At 40.4% G+C, this 11,188-nt stretch overlaps 1 protein-coding gene across 1 annotated transcript; it reads right to left on the bottom strand.

Moving 5' to 3' along the window:
* Positions 1–3,765: 3,765 nt before the first annotated feature.
* Positions 3,766–5,689, bottom strand: LOC307151299 (piggyBac transposable element-derived protein 2-like; the record flags this gene model as incomplete). The annotated part of the gene is made up of 2 exons (XM_079859250.1): positions 3,766–5,387; positions 5,542–5,689. 2 exons carry the CDS (start codon positions 5,687–5,689, stop codon positions 3,766–3,768), a joined length of 1,770 nt encoding a protein of 589 aa, XP_079715376.1.
* Between the last annotated feature and the right edge of the window lie 5,499 nt (positions 5,690–11,188).

Below are 11,188 nucleotides of genomic sequence, written 5' to 3'. Positions count from 1 at the left end.
GTTGTTACTCAAGAAGGCAATGTCCAATTTGCACCAAACTTCACATGTTTGATAAGAGTTCTGTCCTGAACACACATCCATGCTCATATTCAGTTATAGTCATAACGCCACCTACTGGCAACAGAAACTGACATGGTTAACACAGTAATGCAGTACTAACCACATAATTATTGTGTACTAAGCATGCTAGAAACAGACTGAACATGCTAGCAACACTTAGCTGAGTCATGAAGCATGCTATTATCACCATTATACAAAACATTTTGTAACTGACTTTGACATACTCTTACTATATATACCTCCTTAAATGTACATTTCCCAACCATGCTCTGCCTTCCTAAAGCCACCGAGTGTTGATGGCACGGGTGCGAGGGCCCTTTCATCGCTGCTTGCAGCTTTAATTAGGGCCCGAGCACCGATGGTGTGAGGACCCTCTTGGAATTGCTCTGTTTATTAGGGCCCGAGCACCGATGGTGTGAGGACCCTCTTGGAATTGCTCTGTTTATTATTATTATTATTATTATTATTATTCTTCTCCGCATTTAATTGCATTTTTGAGGGCCTAAACATGCTCGAAAACTCACGAAACTTTGCACACGCGTCAGAACTGGCGAAAATTTACATCTGATATAGGTTTCAGAATTGGACGGGGCAAAATGGCTCGATAGCGCCACCTATAAAAGTTCAACGGAGTGCGCCTCCCGCAACGTTCCACGTACGTGCACGAAATTCGGTACATACATGTAATGACCTAATACCTACAAAAAAGTCTCTTGGAGCATAGCCCTAAACACAACAGGAAGTCAGCCATTTTGAACTTCCTCTCAGATTTTTGTGCAGTTTTTGCCATTTTCAGGCCTCGTACTTTAACGAACTCCTCCTACAGTTTTAATCTGATCATCTTCAAATTTGGTGAGTGTAATCTTAAGGCCTTTGCGACGTTAAATTGCGAAGATCTTGAGTTTTCGTCAAAGGGCGGGTCCTCGGCGGCCTGACAAATTTCGATGTTTCGCCATGAAACAGGAAGTTGCTGTAACTCAGGCATGGAATGTCCAATCTGCCCCAAACTTCACACTTTTGATAAGCGTTCTGTCCTGAACACATGACCATGCTCATATTCAGTTACAGTCATAGCGCCACCTGCTGGCAACAGGAAGTGACATGTTTAACACTGATATGGACTCCTAATAACATATAAAAAAGTGCCAGCAAGTGCTAAACATGCTAACAACATAATAGAAGCATGCTAAAACATGCTAGCAAACTCTTAGCTAAGTGCTAAAGCATGCTATTATTGCAATTAAATAGGAATTTGCTGTAACTCAGGCATGGAATGTCCAATCTGCCCCAAACTTCACACTTTTGATAAGCGTTCTGTCCTGAACACATCTACATGAGAAAATTCAGTTATAGTAATAGCGCCACCTACTGGTAACAGGAAGTGACATGTTTAACACTCTTGTGGTCTCCTAATAACATATAAAAAAGAGCCAACAAGTGCTAAACAGGTTAGCAACATACTAGAAACATGCTAGCAAACACTTAGCTAAGTGCTAAAGCATGCTATTACTGCAATTAAATAGGAATTTGCTGTAACTCAGGCATGTAATGTCCAATCTGCCCCAAACTTCACACATTTGATAAGAATCATGGCCTGAACACATGTCTATGCTCAAATTCAGTTATAGTAATAGCACCACCTACTGGCAACAGGAAGTGACATGTTTAACACTTTGATGCCGTTCTAGCAACATGTTAAAAATGCCATTGAGTTCTATACATGCTAGAAACATGTTAAAACATGCTAGCAGTACTTAGCTAAGTGCTAAACCATGCTAATTCAATGAAACAGGACTTTGTTGTTACTCAAGAAGGCAATGTACAATCTACCCCAAACTTCACACGTTTGATAAGAGTTATCTCTTGAACACATGTCCATGCTCATATTTAGTTATAGTCATAGCGCCACCTGCTGGCAACAGGAAGTGACGTTTAACACTGTTCTTGACTCCTAATAACATATAAAAAAATGCAAGTAGGTGCTAAACATCCTACCAACATACTAGAGACTTGCTAAAACATACTAGCAAACACTTAGCTAAGTGCTAAAGAATGATATTACTGCAATTAAATATGAATTTGCTGTAACTCAGGCAAGGAATGTCCAATCTGCCCCAAACTTCACACTTTTGATAAGCGTTCTGTCCTGAACACATGATCATGCTTACAGTCATAGCGCCACCTGCTGGCAGCAGGAAGTGACATGTTTAACACTGTTATGGACTCCTAATAACATATAAAAAAGTGCCAGCAAGTGCTAAACATGCTAACAACATAGTTATAGTCATAGCTATGGGAAGTGACATGTTTAACACTTTTATGCCGTTCTAGCAACATGTTAAAAATGCCATTGAGTTCTAAACATGCTAGAAACATGTTAAAACATGCTAACAATGCTTAGCTAAGTGCTAAAGAATGTTAATTCAATGAAACATGACTTTGTTGTTACTCAAGAAGGCAATGTCCAATTTGCACCAAACTTCACACGTTTGATAAGAGTTCTGTCCTGAACACACATCCATGCTCATATTCAGTTATAGCCATAACGCCACCTACTGGCAACAGAAACTGACATGGTTAACACCGTAATGCAGTACTAACCACATAATTATTGTGTACTAAGCATGCTAGAAACAGACTAAACATGCTAGCAACACTTAGCTGAGTCATGAAGCATGCTATTATCACCATTATACAAAACATTTTGTAACTGACTTTGACATACTCTTACTATATATACCTCCTTAAATGTACATTTCCCAACCATGCTCTGTCTTCCTAAAGCCACCGAGTGTTGATGGCACGGGTGCGAGGGCCCTTTCATCGCTGCTTGCAGCTTTAATTATTATTATTATTATTCTTCTCCGCATTGAATTGCATTTTTGAGGGCCTAAACATGCGCGAAAACTCACGAAACTTTGCACACGCGTCAGAACTGGCGAAAATTTACATCTGATATAGGTTTCAGAATTGGACGGGGCAAAATGGCTCGATAGCGCCACCTATAAAAGTTCAACGGAGTGCGCCTCCTGCAACGTTCCACGTACGTGCACGAAATTCGGTACATACGTGTAATGACCTAATACCTACAAAAAAGTCTCTTGGAGCATAGCCCTAAACACAACAGGAAGTCAGCCATTTTGAACTTCCTCTCAGATTTTTGTGCAGTTTTTGCCATTTTCAGGCCTCGTACTTTAACGAACTCCTCCTACAGTTTTAACCCTCTATGGCATGACTTTTTATTTTGGAGGGGAAAAAATATGTTACCCCATTTTTTGGGAGCTTGTGGGTCCCTGATAATATATCCATCATAAAATGTGTCCCCCCCCCCACCTCTGAACAAAATATTGGTTCGTTGCCTCAGGGCAACAATGTGCTATGAGGGTACTAAAACACCAAGGTTTTCTATATAAGTGGAATAAGGAAAACATGTAATATATTCATTAGAACATGTTTTATTTTGACAAACATCAATAACAAATGGTTCCAACCAAAAAAAAAAAAAACAATGAACAATCAAATAAACAAACTACTACTAATTACAACAACAAATGTTTCTGACATTCCATATAAACATATTGTAACACTTATTAACCAACATCCGAATGACTGTGTGTGTATGTGTGTGTGAATGTGTGTTTGTGTGGTTTATTAGAGATTGTTTGAATCAGAGCTTCTCTTTTTGACAAAGCATACTCTGATTTCCTATTCTGTGTGAAACCTCAGAAAGCAGTTGCTGGTGGATGTAAAACAGAGGTGAACATCACATTTCCGGCACTTGGCTTTTGGTGTACCTGTGCACCCTGGTACCTTGCATCTCCCCTTCTTTTCAGCCATAATCATCCAGTGGGCTGTGGCATCCAGGCGCACATCAGGGACTGGAATTGGAGCAGCGGGTCCTTTTCTCCTCTTTTCCTCATACTCGCCAGCAATTGTGGAACAGGGGCGACCTTTCTTGCGCTCCAGGCTCTTTCCACTTTTGCATAGGGCTTCAGCAATGTAGGATTTGAAGGTATACAGCTTCATATATTCATTCTTTCTCATGCCAGTACCTTCACAATCTCTTCGGTAGAGCAGCCATGTGGTCACGATGATCATATCCAGAAGGTGGAACACCAGCCGGTGGTACCACTTCTTTGATCTGATTTTGATCCGATACAGTGCAAGCAGTGAGTCAAGCAGATCCACCCCACCCATATTCTTGTTGTATTCTTTCACCACAGCAGGGCAGGGGACTTTGGTGATCATCTTTTGCTTGCGATCCCACCTGTCAACCTCGGTGACTGGGTGGGCTCCAGTGTAATCACTGAGTAGGGTCACTGAGCGATTATCGTACCACTTTACAGCATACAAGGTGGTTTCTCTCACCATGGCCATCTTCTGTTCAAAAGATCCACGTCCCGCTCTTTTCAGCTCAGCATCGCACATCAAGTTGACACCTGGTAGTCTGTTGCCACGAACAGTACCAGTGCAGTGAATTCCCTGCTGAGCCAGTGTAAGCACAAGAGGGACACTCGTAAACCAGTTGTCGAAGAAAACCTTGTAGTTCTTATGCTTGGGTATAGGCTGGGCCAGGCGGAGGACAACGTTGCCACTTGCTCCCACATCTGCTAGCTCAGGGGGTTGTACAACTCTCCCTGTGTAGATTTCCAAGTTGTACGGGACACCATCAGAGCCAGCCAAGACCAGAATCTTGTAGCCCCATTTCTTTGGTTTTGATGGCAGATATTGCTTCAGTCTGTTTCTTCCTTTGAATGGGACCATCTGCTCATCAACAGCCAGCCTCTCGCTCATTGGGATTGATGTCAGTTTTGAGGTTAGATGAGTAACCAGTGGTCGGATCTTGTGGAGTGGATCATTATTATCCTCCTGTCTCTCTTCATTGTTATTGAAGTGCAGGTGTTTTTTGATGGCCTCCCATCTATTCAGTGTCATGGTGTCAGCTACTTGGGACACTCTGCAGGCTTTGTTCCAAAACATGCGTGTGCCTGGTAAACCAAACAATGACATGTACACCACAATCCCCAGGAACTGCTCCAATTCTTTTATGGTGAGGTTAAGCGGCTTGTTTGCATCACATTGTATCGCATACAGATTTGACTGCTCTACAATAACTTCCAGAATGTCTTCAGAGAAAAACTGCTTGAAGTACTGGAGGGGGGACATGATATCATCAGATCTTGGAAGCAGGTCCTGCCATTCTGGGTAAGCATTGAAGTGTGCATTGTGGGGTGTTCTCCATCGGGGTAGGCGTGGAACATCAACCTCTTCTACATCTTCATCTTCATCCTCAGACTCTGTGTCATTGTCAACAGACAGGCATTCTCCTAAAAAAGACAGCAGGAAGCATGTTTGTCATATACCCTTCATCATAGAATGACATGCATGCAAACAAACATGTACACATGTACGCACACACACACATGATACTTTGCTGACTGACCCCTAACTGACCCCTGACCTCCAAAATGTCTCTCAAACCTGATTCAGGGATCCAGTCTTCATGACTCTCCTCAACCTCACTGTCCTCATTTTCACTATCCTCAAGCTCACTGTCCTCACTGTCAGAAGGAATGACCCTAACTGCTCGATCATTTTCCTTCCGCCCGTAAAATTGTCTTGTGTCCATTTCCTGTAAGTATCAGTAGATAGTAAAAACATTGATCATGGAAAATACATATCTTAATGCTGACTGGTCAATGTAATTTGTACACATTATGTGTACTGTTAATAAAGAAGAGAGATAAAGTTTGCCAGAAAACACTACTCATTTAGCCAGATTATGAGATGATAGGCATCATCATCTCTGTGGCAACATATAATAATAATAATAATAATAATAATAATAATAATAATTAAATTGCACATATATTATGCATTCACAGAGCTTCCCAGAAGGACTTGAATGCACCATGTGGTCCTAATTTTGCATCCGATCACATCTCCCCAATTTAGCATATTGGCCAAAAAAAAAGTGGTCTAACTGCACAGTGTTGCCCTGAGGCAACGAACAAAAAAACACAGTTTTAGTATATAAATAAAATCAAAATGTGTCTTTAAACAATCAAACATACTGCTTTACATACTGATGCACATACATATATTTTTTTTATATAAAGTTATTTAAATTTAAACATGTTAAAAAGTGAAATTCAACTTACCAATTGGTGGCACTGTGTCCCATGCGACTTTGCTTCCAGAAAGGACTGCCCCACCCCCAAACAAAAGGCTACAACCACTTTAGCCCCTCATTTGATTGGACAGACATGTCAGGTGATATTATACTTTTTTTTTTAATAAAAAAAAAATGAAAGGGGCAGTGTGAGGTCCAAAAAGGTGGTTTGTTGCCTGAGGGCAACACCATGCCATAGAGGGTTAATCTGATCATCTTCAAATTTGGTGAGTGTAATCTTAAGGCCTTTGCGACGTTAAATTGCGAAGATCTTGAGTTTTCGTCGAAGGGCGGGTCCTCGGCGGCCTTACAAATTTCGATGTTTCGCCATGAAACAGGAAGTTGCTGTAACTCAGGCATGGAATGTCCAATCTCCCCCAAACTTCACACGTTTGATAAAAGTTCTGTCCTGAACACATGGCCATGCTCATATTCAGTTATAGTCATAGCGCCACCTGCTGGCAACAGGAAGTGACATGTTTAACACTGTTATGGACTCCTAATAACATATAAAAAAGTGCCAGCAAGTGCGAAACATGCTAACAACATACTAGAAGCATGCTAAAACATGCTAGCAAACTCTTAGCTAAGTGCTAAAGCATGCTATTATTGCAATTAAATAGGAATTTGCTGTAACTCAGGCATGGAATGTCCAATCTGCCCCAAACTTCACACTTTTGATAAGCGTTCTGTCCTGAACACATCTACATGATAATATTCAGTTATAGTAATAGCGCCACCTACTGGCAACAGGAAGTGTCATGTTTAACACGTTGATGCCATTCTAGCAACATGTTAAAAATGCCATTGAGGTCTAAACATGCTAGAAACATGTTAAAACATGCTAGCAATACTTAGCTAAGTGCTAAAGCATGCTAATTCAATGAAACAGGATGTTGTTGTTACTCAAGAAGGCAATGTCCAATATGCGCCAAACTTCACACTTTTAATAAACGTTCTGTCCTGAACACATGACCATGCTCATATTCAGTTACAGTCATAGTGCCACCTGCTGGCAACAGGAAGTGACATGTTAAACACTGTTGTGGACATATAAAAACATATAAAAAAAGTGCCAGCAAGTGCTAAACATGCTAACAACATACTAGAAACATGCTAAAACATGCTAGCAAACACTTAGCTAAGTGCTAAAGCATGCTATTGCTGCAATTAAATAGGAATTTGCTGTAACACAGGCATGGAATGTCCAATCTGCCCCAAACTTCACACGTTTGATAAGAGTCATGGCCTGAACACATCTACATGAGAATATTCAGTTATAGTAATAGCGCCACCTGCTGTCAACAGGAAGTGACATGTTTAACACTGTTGTGGTCTCCTAATAACATATATAAAAGAGCCAGCAAGTGCTAAACAGGTTAGCAACATACTAGAAACATGCTAGCAAACACTTAGCTAAGTGATAAAGCATGCTATTACTGCAATTAAATAGGAATTTGCTGTAACTCAGGCATGGAACGTCCAATCTGCCCCAAACTTCACATGTTTGATAAGAATCATGGCCTGAACGCATGCCTATGCTCAAATTCAGTTATAGTAATAGCGCCACCTACTGGCAACAGGAAGTGACATGTTTAACACGTTGATGCCGTTCTAGCAACATGTTAAAAATGCCATTGAGTTCTAAACATGCTAGAAACATATTAAAACATGCTAGCAATACTTAGCTAAGTGCTAAAGCATGCTAATTCAATGAAACAGGACTTTGTTGTTACTCAAGAAGGCAATGTACAATCTACCCCAAACGTCACACGTTTGATAAGAGTTATCTCTTGAACACATGTCCATGCTCATATTTAGTTATAGTCATAGCGCCACCTGCTGGCAACAGGAAGTGACGTTTAACACTGTTCTTGACTCCTAATAACATATAAAAAAATGCCAGTAGGTGCTAAACATCCTACCAACATACTAGAGACATGCTAAAACATAATAGCAAACACTTAGCTAAGTGCTAAAGAATGATATTACTGCAATTAAATATGAATTTGCTGTAACTCAGGCATGGAATGTCCAATCTGCCCCAAACTTCACACTTTTGATAAGCGTTCTGTCCTGAACACATGACCATGCTTATATTCAGTTACAGTCATAGCGCCACCTGCTGGCAACAGGAAGTGACATGTTTAACACTGTTGTGGACTCCTAATAACATATAAAAAAGTGCCAGCAAGTGTTAAACATGCTAACAACATACTAGAAACATGCTAAAACATGCTAGCAAACTCTTAGCCAAGTGCTAAAGCATGCTATTATTGCAATTAAATAGGAATTTGCTGTAACTCAGGCATGGAATGTCCAATCTGCCCCAAACTTCACACTTTTGATAAGAGTCATGGCCTGAACACATCTACATGAGAATGTTCAGTTATAGTAATAGCGCCACCAACTGGTAACAGGAAGTGACATGTTTAACACGTTGATGCCGTTCTAGCAACATGTTAAAACATGCTAACAATGCTTAGCTAAGTTCTAAAGAATGCTAATTCAATGAAACATGACTTTGTTGTTACTCAAGAAGGCAATGTCCAATTTGCACCAAACTTCACATGTTTGATAAGAGTTCTGTCCTGAACACACATCCATGCTCATATTCAGTTATAGTCATAACGCCACCTACTGGCAACAGAAACTGACATGGTTAACACAGTAATGCAGTACTAACCACATAATTATTGTGTACTAAGCATGCTAGAAACAGACTGAACATGAAAGCAACACTTAGCTGAGTCATGAAGCATGCTATTATCACCATTATACAAAACATTTTGTAACTGACTTTGACATACTCTTACTATATATACCTCCTTAAATGTACATTTCCCAACCATGCTCTGCCTTCCTAAAGCCACCGAGTGTTGATGGCACGGGTGCGAGGGCCCTTTCATCGCTGCTTGCAGCTTTAATTATTATTATTATTCTTCTCCGCATTGAATTGCATTTTTGAGGGCCTAAACATGCGCGAAAACTCACGAAACTTTGCACACGCGTCAGAACTGGTGAAAATTTACATCTGATATAGGTTTCAGAATTGGACGGGGCAAAATGGCTCGATAGCGCCACCTATAAAAGTTCAACGGAGTGCGCCTCCCGCAACGTTCAACGTACGTGCACAAAATTCAGTACATACGTGTAATGACCTAATACCTACAAAAAAGTCTCTTGGAGCATAGCCCTAAACACAACAGGAAGTCAGCCATTTTGAACTTCCTCTCAGATTTTTGTGCAGTTTTTGCCATTTTCAGGCCTCGTACTTTAACGAACTCCTCCTACAGTTTTAATCTGATCATCTTCAAATTTGGTGAGTGTAATCTTAAGGCCTTTGCAACGTTAAATTGCGAAGATCTTGAGTTTTCGTCGAAGGGCGGGTCCTCGGCGGCCTTACAAATTTCGATGTTTCGCCATGAAACAGGAAGTTGCTGTAACTCAGGCATGGAATGTCCAATCTGCCCCAAACTTCACACGTTTGATAAGAGTTCTGTCCTGAACACATGGCCATGCTCATATTCAGTTATAGTCATAGCACCACCTGCTGGCAACAGGAAGTGACATGTTTAACACTGTTATGGACTCCTAATAACATATAAAAAAGTGCCAGCAAGTGCTAAACATGCTAACAACATACTAGAAGCATGCTAAAACATGCTAGCAAACTCTTAGCTAAGTGCTAAAGCATGCTATTATTGCAATTAAATAGGAATTTGCTGTAACTCAGGCATGGAATGTCCAATCTGCCCCAAACTTCACACTTTTGATAAGCGTTCTGTCCTGAACACATCTACATGAGAATATTCAGTTATAGTAATAGCGCCACCTACTGGCAACAGGAAGTGTCATGTTTAACACGTTGATGCCATTCTAGCAACATGTTAAAAATGCCATTGAGGTCTAAACATGCTAGAAACATGTTAAAACATGCTAGCTAATGTTAAAACATGCTAGCAATACTTAGCTAAGTGGTAAAGCATGCTAATTCAATGAAACAGGATGTTGTTGTTACTCAAGAAGGCAATGTCCAATACGCGCCAAACTTCACACTTTTAATAAACGTTCTGTCCTGAACACATGACCATGCTCATATTCAGTTACAGTCATAGTGCCACCTGCTGGCAACAGGAAGTGACATGTTAAACACTGTTGTGGACATATAAAAACATATAAAAAAAGTGCCAGCAAGTGCTAAACATGCTAACAACATACTAGAAACATAATAAAACATGCTAGCAAACACTTAGCTAAGTGCTAAAGCATGCTATTGCTGCAATTAAATAGGAATTTGCTGTAACACAGGCATGGAATGTCCAATCTGCCCCAAACTTCACACGTTTGATAAGAGTCATGGCCTGAACACATCTACATGAGAATATTCAGTTATAGTAATAGCGCCACCTGCTGTCAACAGGAAGTGACATGTTTAACACTGTTGTGGTCTCCTAATAACATATATAAAAGAGCCAGCAAGTGCTAAACAGGTTAGCAACATACTAGAAACATGCTAGCAAACACTTAGCTAAGTGATAAAGCATGCTATTACTGCAATTAAATAGGAATTTGCTGTAACTCAGGCATGGAACGTCCAATCTGCCCCAAACTTCACATGTTTGATAAGAATCATGGCCTGAACGCATGCCTATGCTCAAATTCAGTTATGGTAATAGCGCCACCTACTGGCAACAGGAAGTGACATGTTTAACACGTTGATGCCGTTCTAGCAACATGTTAAAAATGCCATTGAGTTCTAAACATGCTAGAAACATATTAAAACATGCTAGCAATACTTAGCTAAGTGCTAAAGCATGCTAATTCAATGAAACAGGACTTTGTTGTTACTCAAGAAGGCAATGTACAATCTACCCCAAACGTCACACGTTTGATAAGAGTTATCTCTTGAACACATGTCCATGCTCATATTTAGTTATAGTCATAGCGCCACCT

Source organism: Squalius cephalus (genome assembly GCF_949319135.1).
Source record: "Squalius cephalus genome assembly, chromosome: 23".
NCBI lineage: Eukaryota > Metazoa > Chordata > Actinopteri > Cypriniformes > Leuciscidae > Squalius > Squalius cephalus.
Note: the sequence above shows the minus strand (reverse complement) of the source record. Positions and strands in the feature narration are given on the sequence as shown.